Genomic DNA, 21,473 nt, shown 5'->3' on the forward strand with positions numbered 1-21,473 from the left:
AGGCTCGGTTCTCCAGCAGCGCAGGCGGAGAGCAGAGAGCGCCACCGGGGTGCGGGCGACAGCAGCGCGTGCATCCTCCCCGCTGCACCACCTCGGAGGGGCTGGGGAAGCAAGAGGAGCTGCCACCTCCAGAAAGACCCCTCCTCTTCCCACCCACCCCTTCCCTCCACGCATCTGAGGACCCTTGCAGTTACCTTGCCTCCGTTTAATTCACCGTGCCGGAAGGTTGCCTGCGCTGCGGATCGTGCCTTGCGCCCCCCAGCCCTTTGCCCCCTCCTGCATGCAACCTTCCTTTCTTGCTTGGAAGGGCTGGACCCCCTCCTCTCTCCCCTCCCCAGCCTCCGCTGCTGCTGGGCTCTCTCATCTCTGGGGCTGGGAGGGAGAGGGGAGGAGGGAGAGGGGCTTTTCCTGGCGGTCTCCCCCCCACACGCACACCCCCTCCTTCGGTCAATGGTGAAAGAAGAACCGAAGACCCTTGGAAGGAGAGAGTGAAGAAGAGGAGAGAGCAGCTGGAGCTGCAGGTCTTGTGTGGACTGCCCGGAGACCTGCTTTCCTGCTGTTTGGCTTTTGCACAAGCATGCTGGCCCACAGGCTGGAGGGGATGGGGCCCTTGCTGCTCTCCCTAGGATTTTGGCACCTACTAGTGGGGATCGCCCCTAGTTTTGCCCTTGAAGGTGAGTTGAGAACCTCTTTGTTTGGGTCTTCTCTCTTCCATGCCTTCTGTTTTGTCTGATGGAAGAAATTCCAAGCCCTCCTCTATTTATGAAGCTGGCTGGCTGCAGCTCTCTTCCCCACTCTAAACAAGGAGCTTCTTCCTTGTGACAAGGATATCATTATGGTAGCTCTTTTCAGATGGTGTGGGGGGGGGCGACGACGAAGGGGGACTGTTGCTCTTAGGAATCCAACATATGCTTTGCAGTTATGAAACAAAGCCGCATTTTCCCCCCTTTAAATGTGTGCAGGGGGAGGTGTTGCATATTTTGCATCCGCGATCCTGCCTTTCCCCCACCCCCTGCCCGCAAAATGTGGCAGGTTGTATGCATTTCTTTGCAGGGGAGATATGTGTGTGTGTGTGTGTGTGTGTGTGTGTGAATATGTATGAAAATGTAAGGACTGGAGTTTGATCTGCCTTGGGGGAGTGGGGGCCAAGGCTCTGTAAGAGCCCAATCCTATGCATGCCTACTCAAAAGTAAGTCCATTGTAGTCAAAGGGCTTACACCCAGGTAAGCGTGGATAGGATTGCAGCCTAAGATCAGCATCTGCTTCTGGGCGAGAGAGGGAGAAGGAGAGAGAGGTTTCTTAATGAAATCTGTGCACAGTGTTGAATGGAAATATTGGAATGCCTTCCCCCCCCCATTGCCAATGTGTAGCTTAAAACACACACACACCCCAGGAGTAAAGCAGTGCTGAAGATGGTCATGTTTCCTCCAAAGATGCACACCCACTGGATGCCTGTTTTTTTTATTCAAATATACCTAGTTCTGCTAGCCCCTTCACCTCTGTCTGATCCTGGTGTACTAGAGAGTGGAAGTGATTGCTGGTAGTGAACTCAGCTTCCATGTCCTTTCCGGTTTCAATAAAGAAATCATTCTCTGGGGAGTTTCAATACTCCTGTAGTTCCCTGGATCTCTTCTAGGCTTAGAATCTGTTGCTTTGGCATTGATGGCATTTGCTTTCAATTTGGACCTTGAGTAGTTTAGACTTGGATTGGAAACCCTGTTTATGGAAGGAGGGATGAAAAGCAGGCGGGGGAATAGTATTAATATTGAATTGACTGTCCTGTAGCTAAACACTGGAGGATGCAGCCAGTTCAGCTGGAGAGACTGAGACTGGGAGAATGATTTAGAGGCAATGGAATCTTGCATCTGCAAAATCAGCACTCCCTGCGCCCCCTTTCTTCTGCTCCTCCAAGCCAAAGGAGAGGCTGCACTGCGCCCTTGGTGCGTGACATAGCATATACCAGACTAGAGTTTGGAGGCACAGTTTTCAAGCTCCTTTTGGGGGGAAGTAAAACACCCAGTACTTTTCCTCCAGGAAGGTGGTGGTAGGGAGAGGCCCGTTCACAACAAAACAAGCTGTGGATCATCAGTGGGGCTTAGGAATGTGCTTATTTACTCTGCTGACATGGGGAACTTGAGCATGAAGGAACAGGGAACAGGCAAAGAGTGTGCCTGTCCTGGCTTTAGCTGGAGTGGCTGCTGGAAACTGTGGACCTCTCTGTAGTTTCCACTCTCTCCTGCAAGATTGACTGTGATGAAGGAATTAACCTCTCACTTTCCACCCCCCCCCCACTCTGATGCATCACAGAAATTTTTGCATCTCAATATAGAAAGTTGTCTGGTTGTCACTATACAGTACCTGAAGGGGTTGGCATAACATAGTGATGAAAGCCTGCCTTCAGAAAGGGCTTGTTTGCTGAGATTTGTTGCTAAGCTCTGTTCTGAGTCATAATGTAGGTCTTTGAAGCTCTGAGTTTTGGAGTTCCATTTTGACCTTGGATTGCTGCATTTTACCTGAAAGAACAATACTTTTTTTTTTTTTTTAAAAGATTCACTCCTAAACTGTCCCTGCTATTCTCTGTTCTGATTTGTCACAGTTTAAAGTTCAGACTTACAAGTGGCTGTTCCTAGTTATAGCGATCAATCAAAGAGAAAGAATTGCCTTCTGTAATAAGTAAGCACTGTGAACATCTGAATCTGTATTCTAGTGAGTTGATTCATTTAGCTCAGTATTGTCCACTCTGATTGGCAACAGGTCACCAGGGTTTCAGAGATGGGTCTTCTTCCCTTGTCCAGTGTGGATATGTCAGGAATTGAACCCGAGACCTTCCTCAGGCAAAAGTATGTGCTCTGCTGCTAAGCACTGTCTCCTTCCTGTAGCTCCGTGGTTAGGCACTACAGTGGCTATAACAAGTGGTACCTAATGACAAACTTCAGTGCATCTTGTGATTGAGCCATAATTGGGTAATCTTTCATGGCTGTCTGAATTCTAAAGTCAGCAGTTTTATTTTAAATTCTCTTTTGCTCTGTGGTTTTCCCCCCTTGCTTGCAAAGGTCAGCATTTCCTGTTCTCCACCATCACTCTTTACAATCTTGCGTGAAATACTGGGCTACTCTGCAGTTTGCCAGGTCTCTTTGGGTGGCATTCGTTTTGAACCAGTACAAGCAGCTTAGTCCTGGATCTAGTTTTTAGTGTCTAGCCTTAGCCTCAAAACACTTGAAGTATCAAGTTCTCTCTGAGGATGTGCAGAGTGACTTACCCTACTTTTCCTCCAAGTAACAGCTCATATGCCTCAGGGATTTGAAGGAGGGGCTATGATGACAGAAAATATATTATTTCAGCATGTTCAAGTACTCAGTTTTAAAAAAAACAAAAACGGCATTGCATTCATTTATCCTCCTCCTGCCCCTCCCCAGGATTGGGTGCTTTTCAAGCCATATGACATCTTCCACCTGTATGGGCATTGTCCTACTCATATCCCACCTTTCTCACTAATTAGGTTGTTCCTCAGACCCTTCAGGTTTCATCCTAACCAACTCATTCATGGTTTGTTCATTTCAACATCATCACTCTTCTTGGTGTCCCAATAGTTCAGCAATGCAATTCAGCAGTGATTTTGAGGTCAGTGCCTCAGCTCCAACTTCCCACGCAGAACAGCTAGGGAGCTTGCCTGTATATACACCCTGGGGCTGCTTAGCTCCTTGGCCTTCCAGTTGGCAATTTGGGAGGGAATTCAAACTGAGCTGCTCTTCCCACACTTTTGTAACTTAAATGGTTTTGGAGAAAAATCTATACAGTGCTTTCGAATTCTAACCGGCTTCACACAAACGGAAAAGCCAAGAGCTTAGCTCTTGATGAGTATAGTATAACCTTAACTCAAGATGAGTATAGTAGAACTATAGTAGATAATGTGTCCAATTCTGGTTGCCACACCTCAGTAAAACTGGAAGACGACATCCAGAAATGATCAGGGGGGCTGGACAACCTTTCTTATGACAAACCAGCTACAATGTTTGGGCATAGAAAGTAGCTATGGAAGGACTTGATGCATAGCATGGAGAAAGTGATTGGAAATATGTTTTTTCTCCTCTCCTAATTCTAGAACTTGGTAACATCTTATGAAACTCGTTGGTGGAAGTTTCAGGATTGAGGAATGGAGATACTTTTTCATACTATGTACAGTTCGTTATGGAATTCAGTGCACAAGATGTGGCAATGGCCACTAGTTTAGATTGCTTTAAAGGGGGGGGCATTAGATAAATTCATGGAGGACAAGTCTGTCAGTGACGGTTGTGTGCTACCTCCAGCCAGAGGCAGTATGCCACCCAATGCCAGTTGCTGCAAAGTAACGACAGAAGAAGGCTGTTGACCGGCATGACCTGCTTCCGGGCTTTCCAAAGGCGGCTGTGAGAAAGGGGACACTGGACTTGATTGCCTTTGTTCACATTCAGCAGGACTCTTCTTACGTTCTGTCTTGTGTTTGTAATAGATGGCCATTGTGTAGTGCAGATGCCACTGTTGGCATAGGCAGTGAGGGCTTGTGAGGGCTTGTCTGGACAGAAGCAGGAGGGCCTGTTGGTCTAACTGTGGCATAATCAGGGTTGTACTCATGCCTACCTTTCCTTTACTGTCCTTTCTTCCTGACTTGCACCCCAGTCCTGAACTTCCCAATGCCTGCCAGAGCAGTGGCGCTCAAGTGGCTACTGCTGTATCCAGCTGGTGCTGGGAAGCAGTCGGAGGTCTTGGAGGAAGAGGACTTTTGTCCTCTTCCCCTGGGGAAGCCACAAGCCCTGTAATGGGGCTTCTCAAGTCTGCACTGGCTATTTTGCCGGGATCCGTGTTGGGCCTTCCACTGGTCCCACTCCTTCCCACCCTAGTCCCTCCCCCACTCTGCCCTCCCCCACTCTCGTTTCACCCCCGCCCCCCAGAGGCCACACCGCCGCCCAGCAGTTGCATTTACCCTGGCAGCGGTGCATCCTTGCCACTGCTGAGCCTGGCATGGGCTGGCATGGGCTCAGCGCCAGTCCTTACTCATCAGGTGCTGTAAATGTGCTTTACGGCATGTTCAGCACTGGCACTGTGGCTCAGCAGTGGTGCTGACTGAGTTTAGGATTGGGCCCTCAATGGGCTAGATTTAACGCCATCGTAAGATATCTAGCTACAGATATACCACATTACTAGAGTAATATACTACTAGTATCTTATTCTACTACAGGTATAACTTAATTATTCACGAACATTTTACCTGTGGTTTTATCTCAACAGATAAGGCCTTTAGAGAAAGGCCCTCTAAATTAAAGGAAAAAGGTTGTTTAAAAATAGCAGCCAGAGAAGGCAGCCGGCTGACAATCCATCAATCATTCTCTCTCCAGGCACTTAGAAAAGCTTCACCTGGAAGCAAGCAATCCCTCCCTTCCCCCTGAGCACATGAAAGAAAGATAATCACAGTGCTCTGGGTGAAGGGAGGGGTCGCTGGCTCAGAGTGAAGCCTTTCTAAGCACCTGGATTGTTGAATTGTCTTACATCACAAAGGTAAGCAAGGCTGTTTCTCCTAGCAAAAGGTCATTGTTTTTTTTAAATGGCTTTGCTTTAATGTGATTTTTGCCATCCACATGAGTTCTGGGAACGGAACCCTCACAAACTCTACTCAACCTATACTAATATAATAATACTATTCTAGTACATCCTAGAAGCCTTTCTAAGTGCCTGGATTGTTGAATTAAGGTAAGCAAGGCTGTTTCTTCTAGCAAAAGGTCATTGTTTTTTTAAATGGCTTTGCTTTAATGTGATTTTTGCCATCCACATGAGGTCTGGGAATGGAACCCTCACAAACTCTACTCAACCTGTAGTAATATATACTAATACTATTCTAGTACATCCTAGTACTATATTACTAGAGTGTTTTAGAGTAGCCCCAGTCTTGTTCTTAGAATTTGGCTTGTGGCATATGCTTGCCAAACAGATTACTGGTGCCAAGTTTTATGACAAGGCTGAGTTGCAACCAATCTCATGACAGAAATTCAGTGCAGACTTCCCTGGTGCAGATTCCACCCAGAGGTAGAAATGGTGAGCACAGCTCTATGAGACTGTTTTCCATGTGAGCTGCATTGAAACAAATGGGGTCTTGCTCTGTCCCAGGCCATGTTTGTTTCAGTGTGGTTTGTGCAGGGAAAGTTCCCGTTGGATGTTGCCTGGGAAGTATATTTGGAAACTGTTGATTCAGTAAAAGAAGGCATTTGTAAACTTCTTGTTAGTTCTTTGTCTACTTTGAAAAGTCATATTTTATTGTTTTTTAATGTGGCAAGTGATAAGGAGCTGCCTTGTGCGCCGGGCCAATGGCTCATCTACTCTAGCACTGCATGCCCTGGCAGACAGCAGCTGTCTGGGAACTCAGTCAGAGGCTGTACCCAGCTCTGATACTTGAGATCCTTTAATAGGGATTGAACCTGGGGGTTTGTATATATATACAAAGCACCATATGCTGTACCTCTCAGCTGGGTCTTTTAATGTACGAGCCTCTTTTGAACTTAGGGTGGTATCCTTCTCTGACTTGTAGAACCTTGAAAAAGAAGCAGCAAATAGCTTTTCTTTTTCCCCTCTGACTTGGCCAACGATGTCACCAACTGTTTTATAATTGCTTAGTGGCCCATTCCTGAGATTTACTTTGCCAGCAGATAAATGCTTTAGGGTTGGTCTACTGACAAATGCGCAAGCACTGTGTCACAACGCATGTTGTGTTGTTATTGCTGGGGTATTATGCTGGCACCATTGGAGTCATTTGTAAACATGCTGAAGGCAAGTAGTATTTTCTTCAACAATGTAGTCTAGAAGCTTTACTTTAAATGTTTTGGAAGTCAATTGGAGATTCTCAGAAGTCATTAATGGCTATTGGAATCTGAGACAAGTGAGACATGTCTTTATTACTAAGAGTATTTTTATACTGCTTTTCAACAGTGTCTTGCATAACAAAATAGTTATGCTATGCAAAATAGCATACTCTGCATGCTGAATTACACAAGATAGAGAGTGCTGACTTTCATGAGATCTTCAAAATGTTTTGAAGCCCAATCCTAAGTGCAAGTCTATTAATTTCTATGGCATCTATTTCTGAATCAGTGTTTTTAAGGTTTTAGCCTAAGTGCCATGCCAGACACGTATTTATTGTATACACTGAAAAAAATTCATATGATTGCCGCAAGCCTGTATATCCTATGGGTACACTTGTCAAGGAGCCAAGATTGGCTGCAGTTGGAGTGTACACAGTGGCAGACCTGGGTGTTCTTCTGTATAATGTGTGAAATGATCTTAGGTGGCCATGTATCCTACCCCATTCTGGAGTAGCTTAGTGATAACCACCCTCACTGGTTTTATTTTATTTATTTTGTATCTAAATAAAAAGGCCAAGCATCTTTATTTGAAGGTTGATTTATTAGTTGAGCTATTGTTTAAGCCCTCGGTTTATACTCCTTCATCTTTATTGCTATAGAATTGCCCTTTGAGTAGAAAAAAGAATATTCCAGCCTACTTTAAATGTGCTTGATCTGTCTATTTTTTCCTCCCAGCTGGAGCACTATAAACTAGTCTGACTGCTGGTTCTAGCTGCTGCCGCCCTAAGTCTTGTATAACATGGGTGGATAGGTGGGGGTGGAGTGGATTATTATATACATGAGCTGGGCGATGTTATGGAGTGTGACATGATAGTACTTGTACGTTTCCTGTGGCCTTGCCTCTCTGTTCTACAGGAGGGAAGGATGGGCATGTTGTGGTATGGGGACACTTGGATGTTAGCTTGGTGAACTTTCACATTAGCTGGTTGTGTGTTGCATCTCAGATGCACAGGGCTAGACAGTTGGCAGCCTGGGAGCTCAGCTGCCCCCCCATAGGCTTTGTATGTGGGCCCCCAGTAAGAACCATGATCTCAGAAACCCTGCTTGTGATGCACTTCAGCTCTTCATTCAGTGGCTCCCTAAACAACAACAACATTTTTATTTGCAATCTTACATTTATAAACTACAAGAATGCAAGAAACAGGAAAATGCAAACATCAGCTCATAAGCTACAAAAATGAATTTGCATCCAGAATTAAAGCAAGAGAACCTTATGTTGGGGAATGTTCTCTGTTGTGATCAGCAGCAGATGCCCTGCCATAGTTCTTTCCTTAGAAACTCCTATGCATGAGCCAAGTGGTGTTAGTGATTTGGGAGTTGGACTTAGACCTGGAAAATCCAGGTTCAAACCCCTGCTCAGCCATGAAGCTTCCTGAGTGACCTTGGGCCAGTTGTTATCTCAGCCTTTCCTACCTCACAGGGTTGTTGGGGGAGGAATTATGTATACCACCCAGAGCAACTTCAAAGAGGTATAAAAATGTGAGAAATAAACCTATAATAAAGCAGCAGGCAAATGGGAGTGAGTAGCTGCAGTGCAAAGTGGGAGCATTTTCACAGAGCCTCTGCCGCAGGTTGCATTATGGGGAGAGCACCATTTGCTTGTATTTCTGGCTCATGCAGGGCTGAGTCAGTGGTTGGAAATGAAATTGCTGCCCCTTCAACCTTTTGCTCCATTCAAAATAAGGCCCTTGTTCAAAAGTACTTGCTGACTAGGAATCTTACAGTTTCCAGCCAATAGTGTGGATTCCAGATGCTGCCTTGCTTAGATCCTTGTTCCAATATAGTATAAGTGGCTAGTAGTGGATACTTCGGAGGAAAAATGTCAAGAAACAGACTGGTGTAAGGACTAATTGATTGCCTGCTCTTTGCCTATGCTTGGAGTGCTTGGGAAGTACAGTACAGAGAGCTGCTGCTTAACTTGGTGTTCTCTAGCTGGGTACCCACATCCAAAAGAGAAGCAACTTATGTTGGTTCTGGATGACTCAAAGCCCAATCTTATCCAACTTTCCAGCACTGGTGCAACCACAATGCAGCCCTGAGATAATGGAACAAACTTTCCCTTACCTTGTGAAGGCCTCCATGACCTCCTACCCACCACAGGAAGCAGTGCATGCCCCATTGGATTGGGCCCTCACTCACATTTTTAATAGGCACTTGCCTTGACCAATACACAAAAGCGGGGGCCTGATCACCACTTAGGGCGCAATCCTAACCCGTGCTGGAGCAGGCAAGCCAGGAGGCTTGCGCTGTATCCAGTGTGGGATTGTAGTGAGCAGTGGCTCAGCCACGGGCAAGGGGAAGCTCTTCCCCTTACCTGTGGGTAAGGGCTGCGCACCCGTATGGGTTTCCTCAGACCTGCGCCACTTCCGGAGGTGGCGCAAGTCCAAGAAGAGTGGAGCGGTTTGAAGGGGATGGGGGTTGGGATCCGGCATAACCACTGGGTCCGAGTCCCGCCCCTGGCTCCCCGCATGCCCGCCCCCTCCCCACACCCCCCATGCCTACCTTTGCCGCTTATGTCGGTGCACTCGCGCCAACACAAGCAGCGCCGTGGAAGCCGAGGCAGAGGCTTCTGCCTTCGTCTGCTCGTCAGCGCATCTGAATGCGGCGACGCAGCTCCCGCCTAAGGAGGCGCAAATGTGCTTTACGGCACCTTTGCGACCCTCCAGGGCCACCTATACCGGCATAACTGCCGGTTAGGATTGCGCCCTTAGTGTCTTTGGCAGAAAAAGGAAGCCTCTGAAATATGTATGATCTCTCCACCACAGGGGTTCCCTGAGAATGGTTGAGAATCTTGAGCAGATAAACTAGTTTGGGACTTCAGTAGAGACCCACCCTGATCTCTTTCTCATGTGCTGTTGCTCCCAGATGAGCTGCAGTGAGCCTGTTCATTCATTGAGAAGACTCATGCAACCTGCCAATAAATCCCTTGCTATCTTTTGGGAATCATTGCTAGGCATAAGAAGCACTCACAACCCCAATAGTGGCTGCCTTGAGAAGGAAATTTGCATGGGTTGACCAGAAGTTGTGTCTGCACCCATTCCTTGATACTTTTTTTTCTTTTTAAATTTTTTATTATTTTCCAAAATAAAACAAACAACAAATATAAACAAACAAACTCAATACACAACACACACACAAAAACCCCCCAAAAAACCACACCGTTGGAGGGTGCAGGCAATCATATATCAATATATCTAATCAATCAATACATATCCTCTAATCTTGTTCTTCTAGCTTAGCCTCTTAATATCATTTATCTATCATATCTTATATAATATATCATGTATACAATATATTCATCTAAATGCCGGAGATCTTTGGCATTTCTCCAGCAGCTCATGGATCGCATTTCTCTTATGGCCAGATCCCAAAGGATCTCCTCTATGGAGAACTTGTGCAAGGAAAGCGCCCTACAGGTAGACCACAGCTGTGATACAAGGACATCTGCAAGAGGGATCTGAAGGCCTTAGGAGTGGACCTCAACAAGTGGGAAACCCTGGCCTCTGAGCGGCCCGCTTGGAGGCAGGCTGTGCAGCATGGCCTTTCCCAGTTTGAAGAGACACTTTGCCAGCAGTCTGAGGCAAAGAGGCAAAGAAGGAAGGCCCATAGCCAGGGAGACAGGCCAGGGACAGACTGCACTTGCTCCCAGTGTGGAAGGGATTGTCACTCCTGAATTGGCTTTTTCAGCCACACTAGACGCTGTTCCAGAACCACCATTCAGAGCGCGATACCATAGTCTTTCGAGACTGAAGGTTGCCAGCAATCATCTAAATGCCCTGTCTTATACATCTACAACTCCATTTTCAACCAAGCATAAAATGATCTCAATTGCTCTATCTGTGTCGGTTTACGCTGTTGATCCAAAGTCACTGTAAGCCTATCCATTTCTGCCACATTCATTATATTCTCTATTAATTCATCTTTCATTGGAATTTTAATAACTTTCCAGTATCTAGCATACAAAATCCTTTCAGCAGTTAATATAATAACTAAATGCACATCATTTTCTTTATCTATAATATCTAGGATAATGTTAAGCAAATAACTTTTGCAATTGAAGGAAGACTATCTTTTGTTTTTGAGGTGAGTTTAAGCCATTTATGCTGACAGAGTAAATACTCCATCCTGCCTTAACTATAATGTTTCTTTTTACTATTCTCTTTTTATCTTCTTCTTGTTGCTATCGGTGGGTGCCTCCTTGCCCCTCTAGTTTCTTCCTTCTCTGATTCCTCAATTGTCTCTGAATCATCTGATTTCTTTTCTTCCAGCTCCATTTCTAGTTCTTTTCTTCTCAATTCCTCTTCCTCATTTTCTTCATTTCTTGTCTCACCTTTCATCACTGTTCTCAAAAAATTTTCTGCTTTCATTGTTGAATTTATATTGTATCTCTGTGACTGGAATTGAAAAAAACATACCTTCCGGGAGAAGCCATCTATATGGTATTTGCTTTCCTCTTTCTTCCCCTTTCTGTTCTGGTACATTTTGTTATTCTCACCAGTCGAGCTGCACTCTCCATCTGAATTTCCATTAAAGTTGCCTCTCCATTATATTGGTTTTGTTCTATCTCCAGTATTCTAGATTGATCTTTTGTTGTCTTATTTTTCTAATTTTCTAATCTTTTGTGTATTCTCATCTGCTTGGTCTTTAACGGCTTTCAGTTGCACACTAAGATAACAACAACAGCAACAATAACAACAACTTTATTTTTACCCCGCCTTTCTCCCCGAAGGGACTCAAGGCGGCTTACAACAGGTTAAAACAGATTAAAAACATAATTTAAAAACAGATAAAAGCGTATTAACTAAGATCATTTAGTTGTGTAGTTAAAACATCCAGACTAGCTTGAACCTGCAAAAATTGATTTGTGTGCTGCAGTCCCATCATCACTAATTTTTATATATTGGCTTGTAATGTCTGCTTCCAATCTTTCCCTTTTGGTTCCTCTTGTGTTAGTTTTCCCAAGTTTGACTCCAGGGTGGGAGAGCCCCTAACTTTCGCTCCTTTTCCTGTCATCCTTTTTCTTCCTTCTTATATCTTCTTTCCTGTAAAACTCAAATATCTGTTATCACATATATCACTATCAGTTACCCATACATCACATCACATCATCAAAAAAAATCAACTGTTCACCCATAAAAACCAACACAGGCAAATTTTAAATCAAATAAACCTTTGCCTTTCAATGTTTTTTAATGCCCCTAGATGTCCTCAGGGTGTCGTCTTCCTTACTTCACTTGTCAAGTCCTGTTCTTATCCTTGCAATGTCTTTTTAAATCCACTAGATGTCCCCGATGTTCTATTCTTCTTATTCTGTTATCTTGGTTCTATTGCTTACATTTGTTGCTATATCAGCCGCATTCCTTTGCAGGAGATTGTCTGAGGAATTCAAAACAATGAAACCGCTTTTGCAAAACAAAGAAATGCAGATCTCCAACCCTCTCCACAGGCACTCCAAGATCTCCATAGGAAAACGAAACTGAACATTTCAAAGCAAAGTTTATATTCCAAAACGATCATATTTCCATAACAAGCTCAGCAGGTCTCCTCCAAAGCTTCTTCTCACACAAGCAAAGAGGGGAGAAAGCCTCCCCCCTCTTTCTCTTCCCAGAGGGGGAAAACCTGCCCCTTCTTCTTCCCTTGGGCAAAGGCTTAATCAGGCAGTCAATTAATCAATCAATGCCAGACACACACAGCAGAACAACACTCACTTAGTTCTTCCAACATCCTTCCCTGCTTGGGGCCTTCAGCTTAGTTTCAACATGAATCCTCACCAACACTGACATTCCTTGATACTTTTTGACTGGAAACCATCCTGCAGGTTCACAAAATCATTTAAGGTTGATCTCATGGAAAGAGACAGTCTTGGTGTGTAGAAGGCTGCCATGAACTGAATGACCAAAAACGTGTTTTCTGTTTTCTCTGAAGCTAATATTGATGTCACCTCTCTCTGCAGTAGCCACCCCTTTGGTGGCTTCATTTGGTGATTCTGAGCATGTGTTAACCAGTTCCAAGATTTAGATGTGATAGTTACTCTCCTGTGTGGGGGCAAAGGGAGGGCCTGTGTTTCAGTGGTAGAGCACCTGCATTGCAGGTAGAAGGTTCTGGGTTCAGTCTCTAGTAGCTCCAGGTAATACTGAGAAGGACCCTTACTTGGAACCCTCGTGAGCACTGAATTTGATGGCCCAAGTGGCCTGACTCTAGAAGTATGTTCGGAAGTTTATGCTTCGATGGAAACCATGCAAGATGGAAACCAACCATGGAAGATAGAAACCGATTATTTTTTCTTATAAACACAACACTGCCTGCATGCTTCCCCTCATCTTTGTCTGAGGTGAACCAAAACAATGTGATGCCTGAGTCCCAAAAGCCAAATGTGATGATCGAAAAAAAATCTCATTAGAGAATTAACAATTTATTGCCTTTTACTGCTTCCCCAATCTGCTGCCCAGGCTGCCTCTTACCTTATCTTGTCCAGTAATGCTTGGTCTCAAGTGCAATATGACAAAGACTGAACTTCTAATTTTTTCCCCAGCCCTTCTTCTTCTTGTGATCTCTCATTCATTGACATGGTCACTATCCACCAAAGCTTTGGCTTTGCCTCTTTGTCCTCTACAGGTGTGTGTCCCCTTCAGGGATACCTTCTCCTTTTCCACTGTTATGCAATTAGGTCATTGAGCGAACATTCAGCTCAATCTAGTGCCTTTGTTTTGTAAACAGACACTCCCTGCCAGAGGGGTCTACTGGAGACTGATTACCTCTTCTTTGCACTAAGAGACTCTTTGTGGTGTAAAGAGACACTCTGCTGCAGTCTATGGGAGATTGCCTCATTAAAAGCCTCCTCTGGTCTGTCATTAGGCATAAGGTCCTTAAGCAAGAGTACTCCTGTCTTTCCTATATTCAGTTCATTCCCAAATCACAGTGCTTCTCCCTCCAAACATATTGCAATGGTCTTACCTCTTCCCTGCCCCCCTGTAAAAAATCTAGTTCATACCCTGGTTGCCTCTTTGTCTGACTACAGCAACTTCCTTCTTCCTGGTCTGCCATTGGCTCATCCCTTACCTCAGCTTACTATTCTGCTGCCAGAATCATTCATCTCCTCCTTAAACCCTTTCACTGGTGCCTCATCTGCTCCTGCACTCAGCAGAAGCACCTTGTTCTTGCTGTCTGTGGCCTTGTTTCTCCTACCTCTCAGAGCTCCTATCCGCCTACACTCATGTATATGACCTTGTTCCTCCAGCTTGACTACCCTCAGCACTCTTAAGGTCTCTTGCTCTCTCAGATGTCTGCCCATTCTCCCTTGCCACGTTTTATGACTGGAACTGCCTGGAATGCCTGCAGGATACTTCCCTGCTTGCTTGATTCAAATCCTTTCTTAAATCCTTCACTTTTTTTGTGAAGACTTTGACACAATGCCTTGGATGACCCTTCCTGCTGTAACTGAGTGTAAACACATGTCCCTGAAAGGATTGCATATTCTCCCTTGCTTATCCTTGTTTCAATTTCCCTCTATCGTCTCCTTTGTGTCTGTCAAGAATAGATGATCAGCTTCATGGTCCTTACCTCTTATTCTGTGTACAGCACCCATACAACATTGATTGATATAGCACCTTCAATCAGTTACTCAGTAGGCTAGTCTAGAGTTTTCCAGACTGGGACATGAGTGCATCCCAGTCCCTGCAGCCCCCCTGAGTGGTGCGATCCTGGGGATTGCGTCGCTGCCTCCTCCTGCCCCTGCTGCCCCTCGCCCCTGACCCCGCAAGGACTTACTGTGCTTTTCAAACTCCTGGAGAGTTTGAAAACAGCAGGTCTAGTCTGATCTCTGTAAGTGAAAGGACTCGAGGCTTTAAAAGAAGAGGAAAATTCAAGGGAAGTTGTAGGATTTTGCCTTAGAGCAGGGGTGTCCAAACATTTTAGCAGGAGGGCCAAATCATCACTCTGACACTGTGTCAGGGGCCGGGAAAGAAAGAATTAATTTACAATTTAAAATTTGAATAAATTTACATAAATGAATATATTAGAGATGGAACCTATATGAATGAATGAAGGTCTTGGAATAGCTCAAGGCCCATAAAAGGCCTTGCACAAAGCAAGGCCAACCTTTCCTTAGCTGCCACTGCTGCATCACAGACGTGAAACAGCAAATAGGGGAGGGAGCCCTCATCCCACAGCTCAGATGAGAGATCGAACAGTTGTCCTCATGCTGAGAGCAGTTGCGTCGGTCCAGCACAGGCTCCAGCAAGTCTCGGAGGGCCAGAGGCTCATTGGAGACTGGGGGCTCTCCAAGGGCCTGATTGGGAGCTTCCGAGGGCCACAAGTGGCCCCCGGGCTGGGGTTTGGGCACCCCTGCCTTAGAGTATAGGTGCACTGCAGACATTCCAGTTTTATACCAACCTGTCATGGTTTCCTCCCAAGAATCCTGAAATTGTAGTTTTGGTGAAGATGCTGAGAGCTGTCTAACCCACACCCCACCTCCAGAATTAATCTTGAGTGTTCCCTGGAGAGATGAAATGGCTATTAAATCAGTCTGAATCTGTAAGAGCTTCTAGAGAGCATTTCATTGCTCTGCTCTTGCTTGCTGGCTGATATAGAATGAAATTTTCCCCTAATTGAAAGTCTTCCTTTTTAATGCTGGGAGCTTTCACTTACTGCAAAAAAGATTGCTGGAGTCCTCTCCTGCCTACACAGCTTTACGCCAAGTAGGATGCAAAGTAGGTTAGGTTTAGGGGGGAGGGTTAACAGAGAGTTGTCTAAAGCTCAGTGGGCAGATGTGAACTTTTTGTTGAAAAGCTGTATATAAATACTGTTAATAATAATGTTAATAATAAGAAGACTGTCCTCTCATGAAACAGAGCCCTCTTTTCTCATCTGGTATCAGCCTAATTGCAGTTTTATGCTACATGCACAAGATCACACATGTCAATTGGTCTGAAAGAACTGTCACCTTCTGGGTCCAGACCTGAAGTCAGTAATACAGACCAAATGTCTTCAAGCCTACACTTGATCCCCACCTTTTAATCTTTCTCTGCTTTGAGAATATGGCAGGGAGTTAAGGTGCAACCAGTTCACATTTAGAGCCCATTCCTATGCATATCTGCTTGGAACTATGTCTCAATATGGTCAGTGGGACTTACTCCCAGGTAAGTGTGGGTAGTATTACATACGTAGGGCGCAATCCTGAACCTTGGCTGTAAAGCACTTTCATGCCACTGTGTAAGGAGAGTTGCTGGTGTGAGACCCACACCACCGGCAGAACGGTAAGGCCGCGCTGGCTGAGTCAGGCTGCACGGGGGCTTAGGGAGGACGGGGGAGGGCAAGAAGGAGGCGTTCTGGGGCAGAGGGAGGGCAGATGATGGGTGGGCCATGACTGAGTGGGGTAACCCTAGTCCCCCACTAAGTGCGGGATCTGCGCCACCTCTTAGGTAGGACTGCTCGGATCTGCACCACCTCTTAGGTAGGACAGATCCATTGGGGCTGCTGCGGCTTTACCCAGGATTATAAGGGGAATGAATTCTCTTTGTACCAGCTGAGCTGCAGGCAGCCCTAACCCTGCTCTGGTTATGGGACAGCCCAGCTGGCCCCCCCATTCCAGCACAGGTTAGGATTGGACTACTCCTGACTCTGAGGATGTGCCCTCCCTGAAATCCCCCCTTTCCCCTCTGTGAAGTAATGTTTCATTAGCAGTCATGAATCAGCAATGTTTATTTATTTTTCACATTTTTATACTGCCATTCCTCCAAGGAGCTCAGTACATAGTACATAGTTCCTTCACCCCTTTTTGTCCTCTCAACTACCCTGTGAGGTAGGGTGAGGCCGGGAGAGAGAATGTGTCCCAAGCTCACCCAGGAAGCTTCATGGCTGAGTGGGAATTTGAACTTGAATTGTCCAAGTCTAAGTTCAACTCCAGAACCACGACACCATCCGGACTCTCCAGGCCTTTTTGTTGCATGTTTTTAGAACATTTGGTAGTACCTGGGGAGTGGGGAACAGTGGTCAGAATAGGCTAGTTGTCTCTTCTCTCAGTGATGTATCCCATCTGCTCAGAGTGGGTGCTGCACTAGGACAGGCTGTGTCTTCTCTCCCATTTGTTGTTTGATAGGCCTGGGGAAGATTTGTGTTTTAGAGGTGCCCCTTGAGGTTCAGTAGAGTGGTTATGGGGAGAAGCTGTGGCTCAGTAGTGGCACATATACTTTGCATGCAGAAGGCCCTAGTTTCAATGCTTGATGTTTTCAGGTATGGTTGGAAAATAATAAAAAAATAACTAGGTATTTATATACCGCCTTCCTGGTCATCGGATTACTCCTCTGACTTTATTCAAGGCGGTTTACATAGGCAGGCGTTTCTAAATCCCTCAAGGGGATTTTTACAATCATAAATGATTCTCTCTTTCAAGAACCAACAACATTTCAGAATGGATCTTTCTGGTTTGGTCTCACTTCTGGCCTCCAGTTCTCCAGTTCTCACATGGAGGGCAGCCAAGACGCTTCTTGCTCACACCAAGAGCAGGTGGAATCACTCAGCTGGGCTTGTCAGCTGCTTCAAGGTCTCGCCATTCTCAGCAGTTCAGGGAGCTGCCGGTGTCCTCGAACTGGCGACCTTCTGATGTTATCTTCCGGCTAGCGGAGGCTCTACCCTCTAGACCAGACCTCCTGCCCAGACCAGACCTCCTGCCTGGAGACCCTGGAGAATCTCTTGCTATGCAGGATAGACAACACAGAGCTGGATGGGCGAATGTCTCACTTGATGGAAGGCAGTTCTGTATGTTTATATCCGGTCCTATTCAGTTGCATCAGTGAAGTCAAGGATACTGTGAATTGGGGGGCCAACTGTACTGTGTTCCGTATCTATGTAAGTAATTCATCTGGAAGAACTATTGTTTCCTGTTCTGGGTTTATAATAGTAAATGCAAATTTTTAGACAAATGGGGCAGAGCCTCCTTCCTGCTCTGTTTGCTGCTGAAAAAATCTTAATTTTCCTACATCCAAATCCTAACCCACATTCCAGCACTGGCATAGCTGTGTTAAAGAGACATGTGCTGCATCCTGCAGTTGGTTGGCACTCATGGAGGCCTCCTGAAAGTAAGGGAATGTTTGTTTCCTTACTCAGGAGCTGCATTGCCCTTATGTCAATGCCGGAAAGTGGGTTAGGATTGCGCCCCATGTCTCGTAAACTTCCTGGCTGCAAGGCTGCACCTCTGCAAGGAATCCAAGGAAGCTCCAGAATTCCTTTAGGATTATGTGGCCCTCCCCTCCTGTCTCCCTTTGCACCCGCTTTCTTCTCTTCCCGCAATCCTGAAAAAAAGACCTTGGGAGTCATTCAGTTCATCTGAGCTACGTAAAGGCTGGGGCTAAAACGATGTCTGTGGTTGTGCCAGGGTACTTTAGATCCCAGTAGCAGAAGAATGGGGTAAATCATTCTTCCCACGCAACGATTCAATGGTGCCATTGTGGTATCTGCTGAATCCCACAGGGGAGCTTTGCCAGGTTGAGAACATTTCCCCCTTCCCCTAAAGCAGGGGTGCCTGAATCCCAGCCCTGGAGTCACTTGCGGCCCTCGAGGACTCCCAATCTGGCCCTCAGGGAGCCTCCAGTCTCCAATGAGCCTCTGGCCCTCCGGAGGCTTGCTGGAGCCTCTGCTGGCCTGATGCAATTGCTTTCAGCGTGACGGCCAGCTGTTCGACTTCTCGCGTGAGCTGTGGGAGGAGGGCTCCCTCCAAATGCACCCTCCACTGCTTGCTGTTCCACATCTGTGATGCAGCAGTGGCAGCAAAGGAAAGGCTGACCTTGGTTTGTGCAAGGCCCTTTATAGGCCTTGAGCTATCGCAAGACCTTCATTCATTCATATAAGTTCCATCTCTAATGTATTCATTTATGTAAATTTATTCAAATTTGAAATGTAAATTAATTATTTTTCCCCGGCCCCCGACACAGTGTCAGAGAGATGATGTGGCCCTCTTGCCAAAAGGTTTGGATACCACTGTCCTAGAGTAAGCCCCTGCTGCCACCAAAGGTCAACTTGGACCTGTGCCAGTGATATCGCTTGCACAAGTCTGCATTGACCGGTGAAGGTGGATTAGGCCTGGGAAGGGGGGTGGATTTGGTGGGCACCACTACTGCCAAAGCAGCCCCATTCCCAGGCCCAATCTGCTGTGGTTGCCTCCCTGTTCCATCCTGCTCCATTCCACTCTTTCCAACCCCTGTGTGAGCTTGGTAGCGGCAGCTGCTGTCTGTTGTCGCTCAGTACTGGCATCCTCTGGCCAGGCCACACTTGCTGGTGCTGTTGCATTTGCAACAGCTATAAACCTGTTTACGTTTCTGGAACACATGCTGGTGGCATAAATGGCCCTTAGGATTGGACTCTTAGTGTTTGAAACCTTGCATTGGGGTCTGCTCAGCAGAGCATAAGTTCTGATTGGCCAGTTATGTCACAGTAGCTAATAGAGACCCTCCCACCAGCCACTGAAAATGAGTCGTCCTTGCTTTGCATTCCTCAAGATCGCGAAATCTCTGATTCAGGGTTGAGAGTCAAACCCTGGACCAAGCAGCAACTTGCGTGTCTGTGACTCTTGTCTTTACAAGTGGAAGAGGATTGGTCAGGACTCTTATTCAAATTTTGAAGTCTGTATAGAGAGTCTGTTCAACCCCTTGGTTATCTGGGTGTTTAGAAACTGGATGCCTGTGCCCTGGAAACAATATTTATTCCAACATCACCGAGGGAGACTCAAATTTATCCTTGACCAATACTGAAAATATTCTGGGTGCATGCTTGTCCAGGTGTTTAGAAATGTGTTCCTGTGGTCTTGTGCATAGGTGGTATCTGGAAATAACGATACTTGCAGTAGTTTGAAATATTTGTGTTTCCCCAGGACCAAACCAAAAAACTCATGGCCATTAGTCCCTAATTGTACTTATTCACTGGGTTATGGCTAATGGGGTTCAGTGGAGACATTGACAGCTTGGAGCTAAGAATCGACTTGAGTCTTTCCAGCTCAGTAACACTTCTTCAGTGTGCAGTGCACATTAAAATCCTTTTACCTGATTTATCCTCTATTGACCCTGTGAAATACGTCACTGCTGTTCTTATTTAACAGATGATGGCTACCTGACATCTTACCTCACTAGGTAGCATGCCCCGTCCTTCCTTTTACTGGTGTACGCACAATATTCTGTTTTCTGGTCAGGTGGAGAGCGAAAGAACATAAGAAAGCCGTGCTGAATCAGACCAAAAATCCATCTAGACAAGCAACCCGTTCCCACAGTGGCCAGCTAGATGCCTACCCATGCCTGCTTTCCTGGCAACTGGTATGCACAGGCATTCTGCTGCTGACACAGAGGTAGCCATCATGACTAGTAGCTGCGGATAGATCCATTCTACAGATGTCTCTGGGAAACCTACAGGCTGGAGAGAAAGGAAGAAAGGCAGATTTCTATCCCACCATTGTTGGTGACGCTTTGAGGGTGGTGACGCAGGTGGGCAGAACAGGGGAAGGGGCAAAACCGGGCAGGTGGAAGGTGGTGACAGCCAGAAAAGTCTTTGAAGCCCCAGCCTACTGGGCTTCCCAATGCAGAGCCCAGGTCTACCTGCCCACACAGAGTCAGCAGCTAGATACAGTAATATGGAAAACCAAATGCACTCCTAAGTCTCTCTAAAACCTTTTAAATACAGAAAACCATTGTAGAAAATTAGTATTGTATTTAGGCTCACGCTAGAATGGAAAGTGTCCTGTGTGCACCAAAACTTCCTTCTGCAGCAGCTGTAGCCCCTCAGCTGTGTCCCTGAGGTCCTAAACACTCCTTCATGGCAAGCAGATGTACACACCAAAGATTTACTGTGTCAGGCCAGTTTCCTCCCAAATTTGACACTCTGTTAAAGAGTGTCCATGCATGTATGGATTCCTTGACCCAGCACATATGGCTTTCTGTAGCATCAGCAGCAGCCGTGCACCCAGCCTCCCATATGGGCAGTGAATCCTGGTGAGATAGGAAAAAGTTCCCAGGAAATTTTTGGGCCCCCTTCTTTGATTCCTGGGCCCCCTTTATGACCCTGGGCCCAGATGCAAATTACCCCCTTTACAACACTCTAATGGACCTTTGTATAGGAACTAGTTGGCCAGCCCAATGACAAACGCTGTGGTTTGTGAAAATTCCCAGTGATGGTTGGGCTTTGGTAGGTAAGTTATCCTGGTTGAGTAGGCTTTCCTCCAGCAAACTCCCACACTTTGTTGGAGTTTGTGGGGGAGCATGTAGTGGCCATTTTTAAAAATTTCATGTCTCATGAAATATGGCACATAGAAGAATGAATAATATGGTGTTGAATTGCATGCTTTCACGGTCATGGAAACCAGTGGGCAGGCTGGCTTCTGTCCAACAGAGTGAGATTAATCATCAGATGTCAATATGGGGTGTTATGTTTTCTGTTTTACATACATACTGAATTTTAAAAATTGGGACATGGATCCTCCTGCAATTCTAGTGCATAGTGGGAATTTTTTTGTGTGAAATCACTTCAGTGAGGTCAAGTTTCCTGGTACAGATCATCCCTTTGTGAGAATTTTCACACAAACTATTATAGCAAATGTGTGGCTGGCTG

The 21,473-nt window shown here is 45.9% G+C and overlaps 1 protein-coding gene across 1 annotated transcript in view; it reads left to right on the top strand.

Moving 5' to 3' along the window:
• The first annotated feature begins 577 nt into the window (after positions 1–577).
• The window catches only part of LRP1 (LDL receptor related protein 1), a 374,302-nt gene continuing 353,406 nt past the window's right edge, over positions 578–21,473 (top strand). The window contains exon 1 of the mRNA XM_066617850.1: positions 578–674. Coding sequence (XP_066473947.1) covers positions 578–674 — 97 coding nt within the window. The remainder of the gene's footprint in view (positions 675–21,473) is intronic.

Source organism: Tiliqua scincoides, chromosome 2 (genome assembly GCF_035046505.1).
Source record: "Tiliqua scincoides isolate rTilSci1 chromosome 2, rTilSci1.hap2, whole genome shotgun sequence".
NCBI classification, from domain to species: Eukaryota; Metazoa; Chordata; class Lepidosauria; order Squamata; family Scincidae; genus Tiliqua; species Tiliqua scincoides.